This window comes from Nesoenas mayeri (genome assembly GCF_963082525.1).
Source record: "Nesoenas mayeri genome assembly, chromosome: 6".
NCBI lineage: Eukaryota > Metazoa > Chordata > Aves > Columbiformes > Columbidae > Nesoenas > Nesoenas mayeri.
In genome coordinates this window covers 33714680-33728724 of record NC_137545.1, presented here as the reverse complement: position 1 = coordinate 33728724, position 14045 = coordinate 33714680, and the positions used below count along the sequence as shown (strand labels likewise).

Genomic DNA, 14045 nt, shown 5'->3' with positions numbered 1-14045 from the left:
TGTATGCAAAAATACATATACACTCGATGAAAGAAAGGATCTTCTGAGACTTTCTGAATACCTCAGAGCTACTGCACACCATTACAGCCCTCCACTCCTGAATTAAAGGTGTTATAAATATTGGCTGTGATCTGTGTTTTTCTGAATTAATCCCCTATATGAAGAAAAGGGATTATGCAACTCTTTCCTCTTGTCCCCCTCCTTCACATACAGTTTTGTTTCCAATATCAAACCTTGCTACTATTAATGTTGAACTTGGACAATCTCCAAAGTCCTTGATCAATGACCAGTGTTGCTCAAAGACCTGTTCTGAACCCTAATTTTTGATCACATTTAAACTTTTCTCCCTTTCTAAACAGTTATTCTGTGTGATCCCTATATGCCCTTTGGAACTATGCTGTTCCAAGGTTTTCTAAGTTTCTTGAACAAACCTGGCACTTTACAACTAATAAGCATTAACCACATAAAAATGATGAATTCTAAAAGGAAAAAAAAAATCTTTGCCAACAAGAAAACATATTGTTCCTCCAGAGGGATATATTAATATTGTACAGCCAAATCAAACAAACACGCTGTAATCACCAGAATGAAACCTCAGAAACAACTCAAAACAACAGCACAGGATAAATAAATATGAACTCAAGTTTTTTGAAGAAAAGGAGAAAAGGAGAATGATCAGGTTTAGATGAGGAACAGCTTCTTGCTTAATGACAACATGGAAGGTAGAACTTGAAATGAAATAAAAAAAAAAACAAACCCAAAACAACAAAAAAACCCCAAACCAATGTAAAATACTCTTGTTTAAACTCTTAACTTAAACTCTTAAACTCTTGTTTAAGTTTTGAATCCTGCTTGCTCCTTTCTTTCTAAATGTAGCACTTTAGATGGTCTAATTCCTGGCCCAAGAATGGCTACACAGACAACCCCAAATACTGATGGACACTTCCTGTTCTATTATATTTATGTTCTCATTTTGAGGGGACCATATAATCTATGCACTTTTAATTAACCCTTTTGTCCTTTCTGTCAACAAATTAACAAAACCAGCATGATGCTGAACCAGGAGTATCGATTTCATGTCTTCAGCAGGCTTGTTCACAAAGTGGTGCTCAGACCTTTCAGATTGTAGGTCTTAGTGAGTGCCACTGTTTCTCTTGACAAGGCAACTGAGTCTGAGGAGTCAGCTTAGTGTGGTTGTAGCTCAGTATCACCATTCATTCTATGCTGTGCCAAAAGTGCAAGAACAAAAGTGAAAAGGAATTGTTCAGGAGGAGAAAGGGAAGAAATTAGTGAATAATTTACAAGTCACTGAATGTTGATTTTGATAAGTGATAATAAGGAAATGGCCTTTAAAAACTTAGAGCTCAGCTTGTGCTCTCATTAGCATATATTTAGAGGAAAAAGCAACTCAGCCACTTGATCTCTTAATATCTGTATTTTTGTCTAGCCATTACAGACAGAACCTTGCTGGGAAAAATAATATTTTTGACTAATATGAATCAATTCTAACAGCTTCCAATTCAGTCAAAGATAAATTCAGATTGAGAAGATCCTATGCCATGTGAAGTCCCACTCAGTTCCTCTCGTAACATAAATGGTAGCAAATCTTTGACATCTGATTCTTTGAAAACCGCAGCACATTTATAAAAGTCAAGCAACATCTGGTCTATCTTTAGAGCGGAAAACCAGAATATCCTTTGATTCTTCTGTGGAAATCTATAATTTATTTAAATCCTTCTATTTTAAAATATACTAAACCTGGGTTGGTGGTGACTTTGAAAGAAAGATAGGGATTTTTCTGTGCTTCCTTCCTTCTTATTCTGTTTTGATTGCATCAAACTGATTCACTTAAACATCCCCATAACTTCAACATCCTCTTTTCTTTGTAGTAGGCATCAAAACTTTTTTTATTTGGTAATACAGATTTATTCATATGGATCGTGATTTATTTCCTGTCATTTAATGCCACAGTGTAGTCCACAACTGGGTTTCAACCACCTTTACAAGGGCAGAATTCTGCACCTTATTTCTGTACGCTTCAAAATTACAGCCAGCCTATCTAAGCAAGATCATGTGTTCTTCAGAAATCTCTTGTAATTGAGAGATACCACATTTGCAGTGAACTTAGGGTACTCATTATATCAACTAAGACAACCTTTAGGTGTGTGCCTTGTGCCTGTAAGGGGAAGGTGTTCATCAGCACATTAGTGTATAATCTGATTTTCACACTGCTGGCAGGAATAGAAAGAAGAAATCAAGTTGGCTGCCACAGAAATTACATTAAAATACCCTCACAAGAATGTGGTGACCCTTGATATTCATAGCTACAATGTCCTCAGGAGAGCTTCAGCCTGAAGAAGTCCTATACACTTGTTTTATCATAGAGGGACTTGATTCACATTTTCAAATGTTACTGATTTACTTATTTTCCACCAAAATATGCATTAGATTGAAATAATCTAAGAATAAGTCTGAAATCAGACTGAATGTCCCTCCTTACTTCCTTAATGGAAAAAAAAAAAAAAGTCATCTATGAAAATCAATAATGAATGTTCTTTATGAAATTGATAGTAACAGAGAAGAAAATTTATGAAAGAATGAACATTATATTATCTGCCCTGGATGTAACTGCCAGTCATGCATGGAGGGAAATGCCGAAAAGAAATCTTCGAAAAATCTGTTTCCCTAGGACTGCACTTCCAGGGACTTTCAGCTGGATCTTTTATCAATGACTGATCACCCAAATGAGTCTGGATTCATATCTGCAGTTATTTATGGCTGCAAATAAAAAACTGGGAGAGGTGTTAAGAAAACATCCCTTGCTTCTGCACTGATCTGGAAACAAACCCATGATTGCTGACGAGTTACCCTTCACAGACCACCAGAGGAATGGTTTTCCTTTAGGGACAGAATTGTGTGCAAGCCATTTGGAAGCAGAGGTCCTACTTAAGTTCAATAGCACTTCCAGAAATCTCCGCTGAAATATTTAAGAGGCAAGGCAAATTTCTGCCATGTCTTTTATGAAGCTGTTTCCTGGGACTATTACCCCATGAACAATATGATTTCTAGTCCCATGGATACTACAGATCATAGAATATCTCAAGTTGGAAGAAAACCATGAATATTATCAAATTGAACTCCCTGTTGCTTGCAGGATGACCTAAAACTAACCCATATGAGGCAGAGTGTCATCCAGATGCTCCTTGAGCTCTGACAGGCTTGGTGCTGTGGCCACTTCCCTGGGGACCCTGCTCCAGTGACTGACCACTCTCCATGAAGAAAAGATGTTCCATGTTTCCAGATATTGTTTTTGTCCATGAAATGAAACCAGAGCCTGCTTCACAGTTAGCAACCTCTTGCAAAGCTTGTGTGTTCTTCTTTCTTTTGTTTTGGTTTTGCCATATTTTCACAGTGGTGAAGCCAGGGTTGTGTGAAACACTCAAATATCTGGGAAATTTCTCGCTAAAATTCAACTAAAAGACAAAAAAATAGGAGCCTTTGGTGAAATTCATCTACCATCATCATCTCTCAGGTAACTGTGCAGGGAATTGTCCAGCCATGCAGTACAATAAGAAATGGATAAGGCTCCACTACATGGTTAGGACTTCAGACAAACTTCCTTGAGGAATTACTATGAAGTTTACAAGTGTTTGCAATGAGTGTGATATTTTAAAAGCAGCTGCTTGTGTTATAATTTGTTTTTCAAAAGAACATACACACTTTTCCTGAGAAACTGTTTGAAACAAGACAGCCTGTCTTTAGTGCTGTCTCCTCCCATAGCTGTGACAAATACTTGCTGGCAACAACAAGATAAATGCCTCCACTCTCAGCGGCACTTGCACCCTTGACAGGTCACTTCTCAGAGGTAAATCTCTTGATCAACTACTTGTTACATTTATAAATGGGTGTCAGAAAAGACAGATAACCTGTAATTCAGGCCAGGATTAAACCTGGCTGAAAAGCAAGGTTGGTAAGAATTACTTTTTCCCTTGTTTTGAAATCTAGTTCCAATCCGGGGAAGACAAAAGTGCATTTTTCCAAAGTTCTCAGAGGAAAAAAAGGCCAAAGGCTTCAGAATTCTTCAAAATACATCCAAAAACCCCTGTCAACTGACTCTGCTTGTAGATGACAGGTGGGTAAATTCCTGTAGAGCTACAAGTCATAGTGACCAGTGTAGAGACACAAAAGGCGATGTGAGACCTATCATCCATTTCCCAAAAGAGAGACCAAGGGAGAGCATAGGCCTGGCATTGACTCTGAGCAAGGAACAGTTCTAACTATTTGGATCACACCTGGGGGTTTGGTTTTCTCTGAGTACCCATGTATTTTGTACAAGGAGTCAAATAAGGGGCATGTAGCACTTCAGTCTTCAGTTGGAAATCTAAAGGTGTAACCTGGAATCTGAGTGTGTTATATTTCACTCCAAGAGCCTCAAGAATTTTTTTCCAAAAGACTGAAAAATCTCATATGGAGACAGGCAAGTACAGCCCTGCAATTTAAAAGCTGGAACATTTAATGATGCTGGCAGTGCTACATTTGTGATAAGATATACAGAAAGAAAGGCAAAGTCCTTACTTAGGAAAGAGAGAACAAAGTTCCATAGTAGTGTTACTGAGCACGAATTATTAGAAAGGCAAGTTCACATCAAAGGTGGCATTGCCAGCAGAGGCAAAACAGTCTTATTTTATCAGTTCCCAGTATCACTTTAATGACTCGAAGAGTTGAATTTACAGGGATCCTCACCAAGATTCAGAGCAAGAATTGAGAGGCAGTCTCCCAAAGCCTAAGGAAATTTCAAGAAGCTACTATTAGAGAGAGATATGTCAGCTCCTGGCTGAACAATTTATTTCCTTGATAAGATGAACATTTTGCTACTACATGACAGTATCTTGAAAAGAGTTAACAACCTATAGCTAGTAAGCACTCAAGAAGGCTAATTACAGTGCCAAAATGTTTTACGTCAGGATTTCCTCTGCTGGCTATCATGTTCTCCCTTTTCCACAGGTGAGGGCAGTAAGAACTAAGTGCGATAACCTCATTAATGCTAGGCAGCATCCTGGTGATATAAATATATCCTTGTAATTCACTCCTCTTTTCCTTATCATGTCTTCACAGGAAAAAAAAAATCACTTAACAGCACTCATTTATATTACACAAATTTAATTTTACTTGGGGTACCATAATTCATTAGTCACTATAAGTGAGCAGCACTCCAGGCAGTACACTGCTGAATTCTGGCACATCACTTGCCTTGACAGGATTAGTGTAGAATAATCATAATGACACTTACATAAATGAGACCAAATCAATCCCTTCCTTTGCCCTTTAGAAACTCACACTTGTTAAATCTCATCTAATCTACTGAGAGTAAAATATATAGGTTGGAGGAGGAAGAAATCTCTTCAAGTCAATGCCCAGCCTCACCTGGCAGACAACTCTGTATGTGTCACCTTTCACCAGAAAACAGGCAGATTTCTAAATAAATACTCCAGATTCTGTATTTAAGTGGCTACCTCCTTTACCACTCCATATTCCCATGATCGTGCTCTCCCTTAGCTCTACCATAGTCAGAGTTTATATCACACATTCCAACTCCCTGCGCATGGTCTACAACCTGTAGAAGCCATTTGCTGCCATTTGCCACTGGCAGAGGGACTTTCCACTGACAGGTGTTTTCTACTCAGTTCAGTCCCAGTGCTCAAGTACTGCTCAGACTCCAGTTGATGGTGACAGATCAGGGGTGTCAAACTCATTTTCACCGGGGGTCACATCAGCCTCATGGTTGCCTTCAAAGGACTGAGTATAATTTTAGGATTGTAGAAATGTAGGAGTAGTTACATATGATAGATGTCTTGACCATACACAAGAACTTCTGGGGCTCAACAGCTCTTGTTCCTTGAAATCCCTCCAGTGCTGCAGTAGAAATGTATCTCTTGCACATGCCTCAATACAGAACTCACTGGCAAAGGTGAAAAAGGCCTAAATTCAGATCATGGGATGCACAGATTGTGCCATGATAATGCCAGAGGGACAGAAGGTTTGGATCACTAGCTGTGTAAATATTTGGTAACAGCCTAGAGATGATTTAAAAAGCCTTAGTGCCAGAAGTTCAAAGGAAAAAAATGCTTCAGGAAAGTAAAGTATATAACTGAAAGCTACAGAATACTTCAATAGCACTGAAGAGAGACAGAGATCTGCTATATAGTTTTTAGTTCTGCTTGGTATACGAGTTCCCTTGCTGAGAAACCAACTAGAAATTTAATTGTCAGCTCAGTCTTAGTGAAAGAGCTCTTGTTAGCAGAATTACTCTATGCATTTATTTTACGGCATTGTTTTTAACTTCTGTGCCTTTAATTCCTTTTCCAAAAAATGAAGATATTTCTAACTTTTATCCCAGGTCTGCATTTTCTGTATTTGACAAAGTAATATTTCATATTGACAATTTTTTTTTTTTTTCTTATGTTGATGTTCTTATTTCAAGGTTTCAAGGGGATTTTCATTAAACTATTATTATTATTATTTAATTATTTTGTAGCAAATGCTTCAATTTCTTTAATTGCGCTTTTCCAAATCATCCCACCTTTGAAAGGAACCTTAGGCTTGCTGCTGATTTTAGGCCAGCCTGACAGCATAGAAGAGAAGAATGTTATTAGTACCAAAACCAGAGAAATCTTCAGTGGAATCAGTTTTATGGTCCAGGTAGAGCTGATGAGCAATGCTGGTGGTAGCAAGGATTATGGCCCCACTGCTAGTGTGCTCCAAGGGGCTAGTTCCACTTCCAAGTGGTGAGAGATCTGGGCTCATTTGTAAATACAAATTTGGAAGTAGGTCCTTCTCTGAAGTGCCTGTGTCTCCATGTAAACACAATCCATGTGGAAACTCAACTTTTATTTGCAGGATCCATGTCCTGTGACAGGGAGAGCAGGGCATGCACTGTGCTGGGTTGTTAGGTTGGCTGTTCACTAGAGCGAGGGACAAGACTTTTCCCTTGGTGACATTTAGTGAATGAAGCCACAGCCACCAGCATCCACAGCTCTGACTTCAGAGTCAGGTTTCCACCTCCCAATGCTGGGAGCAAGTGGCTGAACTCCAGCTGATGGGATTGACAGTTTCAGAGAAGAGAGTATTTGTAAAGTTCCTGCTCTTCTTAACTTCATTTCTTTATAAGCTGCCCAGTCAAAGTAGGATCTTTGACTTTTCTACTTTTGTTTTAGGCACTTTAAATTAAATATTTAATTTCCAGATTAATTTATGCTGGAAAGCAATGACTGACCACTTTGTGTTGTATATGTTGGTGGTGTCATCTCATATACACAGTAATTTTCCTTATGTCCTCCTTGTGAGGTACATAAAAAGAACAAGTTTCCCTTATTATTGAATGAGTGTGCAATTCCATTTGGTTTTGGGTTTGTTTGTTTATCAGCACATATTAACACTAGGCAATAGTTCAAGGAAATAATGCCTATTTAGAAAAACATGCAGCATGCTGGTGCACAACTTTATGGAGTTCAAACCTAAAATAACTAGTAGCCTCAAGGGGGATCAAGGCATTCCTCATGTCTGTGTTACTTGGAAAAGAAATTTCCAAGGAAATGAGAATTCTTCCTAAGAATCTGAAGCAGTACCTGCTGCATCAGCTCCTAACGTCTGCTGCAATAACAATACCACAGGGATAAAGCTATTTTACCTTCATTAGAAGCCTCCAAGCAAAGAGAAGCTGCCCCTAGGTGATTTGTTCCAACAAGTTGTAATTCTAAAATCTCCCCTCTTATACCAATTACCTTCAATTAGAAAAATCATTATTCCCAGATTTTATGTAACACCACTGATATCGAAGAGGTCAAGATTTCAGTCTCATGACTGCTGAAAGATGAGCTGAGTCCAATATCTAATGGAAAAGATAAAAGTATATAATGTATATTTATTTTTAGAGAGTAAAAACCTTTCAGTTCACATTTCAAAGCTTTTTTCTAGTCCAAAAACAACAGGAGAACATGAGAAGTGCTCTCCTCAGCATTCTGCAAAAGCCAACAAAAAAAACCCATTAGAAGATGGACCAGTATCATCAGAAACAGCTGTTTTACAAACCAATAGATCAATGGGCTTAACAAATGAGAATGCCCCGCATGCTAGCGTTTCCTTTGAATCCAGATATAAAGACTGAAATCCTGTCTGCTGTAAATTGAATAGGGCGAGGATTTCTCCCAGAGGATTGGGTTTTAGATGGCATGCTGAAGAAGGCTTACAGTACAGAACAAAAGCCGCCCAGATTGCCTTTTGGAAAGGATGAAGAAAATTTGCATAGTATGTTACCTGGGACCTGACTTGGATGCTCAATAGGAATGACAGTACTCTTGTCTAATGGTTCTTTAGCACTGAGTCTAGTTCATGAACCTTTTCCCCCTCTATATTATATTTATATAATTCCAAATGACAAACCAAATCATTATTTTTCTATGTAGGAAACATTTTAAATTATAGATTGCATACAGAAAAAATCATAAGATTGTAAATGGAAAAATAATAATTTTACATATTCTCTCTTTCTTTTTACGGAGGTATAGACCTACAAACCTCACTTGAAGTCTGTATTTCAATTATACAGTATTTAATGAAAATGAAATGTTTGAATCCAGGGATAATTGCTTTATATATTTTTGAGAGAGAAAAATCCAATAAAATTAAACATTTTTAAGGACTAAGATCAAGATTTAATAAGCTACTTAAACACGTATTTAATTTAAAAGACAGGAGTAATTTTTCTATTATTATTATTTTTTAAACAGACTTGGACTTTTTTTTTTTTAAATCTGAAGAGTCTCATCTAATCACCTGACCACTGCCTGCAGCCTGGAAAACCTTAATATTTAAAGACTTTGTAGCATTTCTGAAGTCAGGCATATAATTAAGAATATCTTCAAAGCAGAGTCTGCTACCACAAAGATTGCCGTGAATTTCCTCCAATATACAAAAATGGCTTTGAATTTGGGTCTGTATCCTGTGTTGTTCCAATGCTATAATTAATGTACAAAGGTAATGTTTGCAAGAATCCCTGTCTCCCCTTCAAATTTCAAATCCAAACAAGAAAAAAATAAAGACAAGTGCAATGTGCCATCAGGCACAATTTGTGGTGACATCCAACATGGGAGTGACAGAGCTCAGGACTCAACTCTTCTGGTGCTCTATCCCTTGCGCTGAATGTTCCCCTTGACAAATGTTACAGCTGTGTTCACCTGCCTTGAGAGAAAGCAAAATCCTTGCTGAATTTACAGTAATGTTATCTCATTGCCACTTAGCAACAAAAAAGCTTCTGCCTTTTTAGGATTTTGAAATGCAAAAGTAAAGCCTTGCTCTAAGGCTGCACTGTGATGAGAGAGATAGGAGAGAGAAATCGCTGCTTGCAACCCAGAAGGAGCTAGCTCACAAACAGGTTGAAAGAAATACATATCACTTGAGGCACAAGAAGTGTTGTTAAGCAGAAGTGCAACTTACAATTGGGAATCTTTGAGAGGCTGTGATTGTCTTTGTCTAAAATGTTGCTTGGCATTCTTGTCTGAACATTCAACTAATGTGTTAGGTAATCCTCAGGCGTAATAGCAAGATTTAGGGAAAGGACAAAGTGTGTCAGCTAAACCTTTGAATTGTTTTGCCTTTGGAGAGTAATATTAACTCTTAGATTTTACTTGACAATTGTTTCTGGCACTGAGTTAATGTCAATACATAGATTGTCCCGGTGCAGGATTAATCTGCTGCCATCCTGGCACACTGTTGGCACCAGACAGCTCTTTGCATATGTGTGTAAATGAGGCTGTTGTGAATAGCTACAGTTTTTAATCGTAGAATCATTTTAGTTGGAACGCTCAAGATCATCAAGTCCAGCCATTAATGTAACAATGTCACTAAACCATGTCCCTAATAATCTCATGTACACGTCTTTTAGACACCTTCAGGGATGGTGAACCAATCTCTTCCCTGGGCAGCCTGTTCCATTGCTTCACAACCCTTTTCATAAAGAAAGGTTTCCTAATATCCAACCTAAACCTCCCCTGGCACAACTTGAGGCCACTTTCTCTCATAAAAAAGAGGAGCTCTTTCTCCCGGCTCCTCTGGATGGAGATCTCACTGGGGTACACAGAGAACTCACTCATGGAGGCTGCAGCTGTGAAAAAACTCAGAGCCTGAATCTGAACGTCTGGGAATAACTCTGCTCCCTATGCTGGAGTTAAATAGTCAGGGAAATCACTACTTGCTGAATGCATTACTTATTGGTGCTGTTACCAGTACCACATGAGTTAATTACAGTGTGTATGTTATAGCGTTTACCCAGTGCTAACAACTGTGTCAAGAAACCTCATCAAGACAGAATGATATGGTACAGCCTTACAGTGCCAATAACTCAGTACCAGTCTATGTGAGGAGGTAAATCTTCCTAGTCCAATGCGATTTACTCAGACCATCCTAGAAGATAAACTCAAATACAAACTGGAGGAAAAAAATCCCATTTTAAAGCTGGAGAGTAAAATAACTTGAAATGACACTGAACTGTTCCCACATGGTAAAATGTCACCACTGAGAGTCTTGTGTCTTGGGTCCTTGCTCAGCTATGGGATCTCTTGACACCAAGTCCCCTCACAGCAGATGTCAACATATGCTAAGGGTTTCGTGCAAGCAGCATAAGAACTGATATTTGAGCCAAAACTGAACACAGGTATGCTCCATGACGCTTCAATGGGGAGTCAGACACCTCAGCTCTGTCTGTTGTTAATTTGGGTAACGTTGTGTAGAAAAACTGAGAACTATAAAGCAATGCAGGGAGTTCATTTTTCTTGGAGCAAAGACACAACAATGCAGCACCCTGGGGACTAAATTCTCCACAGTATTCTGGCATTAGCATCAGTGAAAATCAGGAAACTTTTTAGCAGGAATTGCCTCTCTATGATGATATAGGTCTAGCACCTGTATCTAAGGATGATAGCTGCTCAGATTCAACAAAGTACATACAAGCATATTTAAGCTTTAGCTGTATACTGGACACGCAAACACACAGATAGTCTTAAGTCAGCAAGTGAACCTACCCACCCTAAAAAAATAAAAAACATGACACAGCCTCAGAACTGAATTAGCCTTTCCCTGTACCATCTGGTGCTCAACTTATCTCATACGTATTCACCATTCAGTTCAAATAAGGTTTCGGATAGAAATTCCTGTAACACTTCCTTTCCAGTCTTGCATCCTTAAACCAACTGTTGCCATGATGGTCTGTCTTTCAGGGTACAGCCTAATAGTCCCCTGTGCTGTTTGCACTGTAGATCTCATATGCAGGCACAGCATGCAGTATGGAGCATTTACCTAGACCTTGTCTGTCTACTATAATACATGCAACTGACACAATGGACTTGGGGCAAATGAGGAAAGCTTATGTGAATGCTTAAAATTAAGCATGAGCTCAAATACTCTACTAAGTCAGAGCCTTTCTCAGGAATGATAAATGTGAAAAACATTGAAACACAGGGCAAGCCCACGTGGATTGAAGACATAAGAAAACACTTATTTGACATCAGGCAAAGTATTTGCATACATTACAGTGGCCTTTGGATTGTGAGGATTAATACTTCTCTAATACACAGTACAGGTCAAAAAATCAAAAGCATGGGAACTCGCCTTTAATATAAATATAACAGTTCATCTTATAGTAGTAACGTATTTGCAATTAACTCCTATTTCTGTGTCCAGCTTTCAAAATAACATCTGCACTGAACCTTACTTGTGAACTTCACAATCATACACTTGAACTCTGATTTTGTGAAGACATCCTTTACCTTGTGTCAGTGGCAAAAAAATTAGAGCCCTGACAGATAAATCCATAATGGTGCTGTAGAATTCATCCTTTTGCAAGTTACACATGATTTCAAAACAACACATGAAGAGAATATACACATTCTTTCAGTAGATATGACAAATCCCATTAGCATAGCTAAGATAAATCATTACTAACAGCCCATTTACTCCTACCGTCAAGTGCTAATTCAGCCGGAGACTGCAGCTGGAGGTATCAGGGTGACAAATTCAAGTCAGGCATCGTAGTGGAGCTGGGAATCTGGGCTCAAATCATCCGAGAAGTAAAACAACGAGTACATACGTGCTGACAGTGTGCAGCATTCCAACAGAATCTAGCATGTCTCAGGGCCTTCCATATGCTCCACCATATGTCCACAAGGAGAGAGGTTCAGAATCACAGCCTCTGGAAAGGCTTCCAGGCTCTCAAGATACGAGCCAGGATCCCAATTTTGCTATATTAATTGGTGTGTAAGCACCTGTATTCCCTCCAACAAACTACTAATTTTAGCTCAGAGGACAAATATGGAACACAACCAACTGTTTGCTGATTCAGAAGGTGTCTCCCACGGGGTGAGTTGTACTAGGGAAGAAAAGGTTGCTCTGGGCTGTGTTTCTTCAGAGCCAACTCAACCTCTGTGTATTAACCACAAAGAAGCTGCAGCAAAAGAGATGTTACCATGTAAAACAGTACTGACGAGCACCTAGGAACAGATTGGATTTTAATAGCCTAGTTTAGGGAATATAAGTTTTGACTCATGTAGTAGAAGACAGGTTCCTTCATTTTGCCTTTTATTCTACTCGTCACTTACATTTTTCTGGTGGTAATCACCTGCTTTGTATTTTCACATTTCAGTCCTACCTTATCACTGTCCACTGTGTTCTGTGATGTCCTGGATGCAATGGAAATGGTGTCAGGTTGACTGCTGCCATCTCCTTGGCTGTCTGCATCATCTACTCCATCTCTGCAAAAACGTAACAGGGAAACAATGATGCTTACTTGACACACCACTTTGGAATGCACACAACCTTATAGACCGATCTGAGAAGTGCTGAGTCAGCATGCTAGACCTGGCTTTGTGCTAAAATTGCCTCACTGATGCAGCTCATGTCGCTATGTAGCTTGCAATTTTAAATTATGTCATGGGATGAGCGCATAATCACGAACTGTGTTACTGGAAACAGGATGGGCACTGCCTGCATATTTACAGCATAAGAGACCCCAGTGTTCAGAAATAGCTCTGTAATGAGTGCATCAGGCAGAAATTTTTCCATCAATTAGATTTCTGCCTTAACTGAAACCATCCAGCCCAGGATACATGTGTCACTGAAATAAGGGGTACTTCTCTTGCCTCACAGGAACCACATCTTCAGGGATTTAATACTAAACCATAAAAATGATATCCAAGCAAACATAAACAAAAACAATATAGAGTGCTACAATTCTAGCTCTATGAGTCTAATAACAGAGGGTGTTTTACTCTCTTTTGATGCATAGACATAATTCTCTTAACTTTTACTAGTTTTTCAAAATAAACATTTAAATAATGCAAAATACATATTTAAGGACAAAGAAAAAAATTAAGATCCCCATTCATATAAGAAAACTCTTGTATTGGTGCATGTCCCCGGGAAGAAATGTTTGGATCTCTGTCTTGCTACAGGTCTCCTGGGTGACCTTGGTTACTTACACTTTGGATGACTCTATCATACAGCCTGGAGTAAGAGAATGATAAAACTTGATGAGGAAATGGATATGTGAAAGTTGCAGATGGCTATTGGGAATGCCAGCATGACAGCAAAAGAAAAATTCATTTTCTATAATTTCCACTTAGTCCAGGATTCAAATAAGTTGGCAAAAAAATAATAATATTACTTCACAGGCTGAAATGAGTTTGTGTTTGCTGATGAAGCACAGATTCTACACTGCAGTAGTATATTGTCATGAACAGCTGTGATTGACATTGTCAAACAATTCAAAATGCCAAACAGGAAAGAAGAAAAAAAAAAAACAACAACCTGTTAATACTCAAATGTGGAGTAAATTCTACTTCAGGAAAGAAACAAACTTGGACTCTAAAGTATTTTTACTGTTCACTTCTCTCTAATACTTTGGAATATTAAAATAAAAGACCTTTGTATGTAGATCATAGAAAAGCTTTCTAGTTACTTTTCACAAGAGAACATATAAAAAGCAAAGATGATGAAAA

At 38.5% G+C, this 14045-nt stretch overlaps 1 protein-coding gene across 4 annotated transcripts in view; it reads right to left on the bottom strand.

Annotated features, from left to right (window-relative positions):
* Positions 1 to 14045, bottom strand: part of KALRN (kalirin RhoGEF kinase) — a gene marked incomplete at both ends in the record, with an annotated part of 504008 nt that overhangs the window by 124766 nt on the left and 365197 nt on the right. For all 4 annotated transcript variants that reach the window (XM_080346391.1, XM_080346393.1, XM_080346392.1 and 1 more), the window contains one exon: positions 12698 to 12800. In XM_080346391.1, the coding sequence (XP_080202517.1) occupies positions 12698 to 12800 (103 nt within the window). The remainder of the gene's footprint in view (positions 1 to 12697; positions 12801 to 14045) is intronic.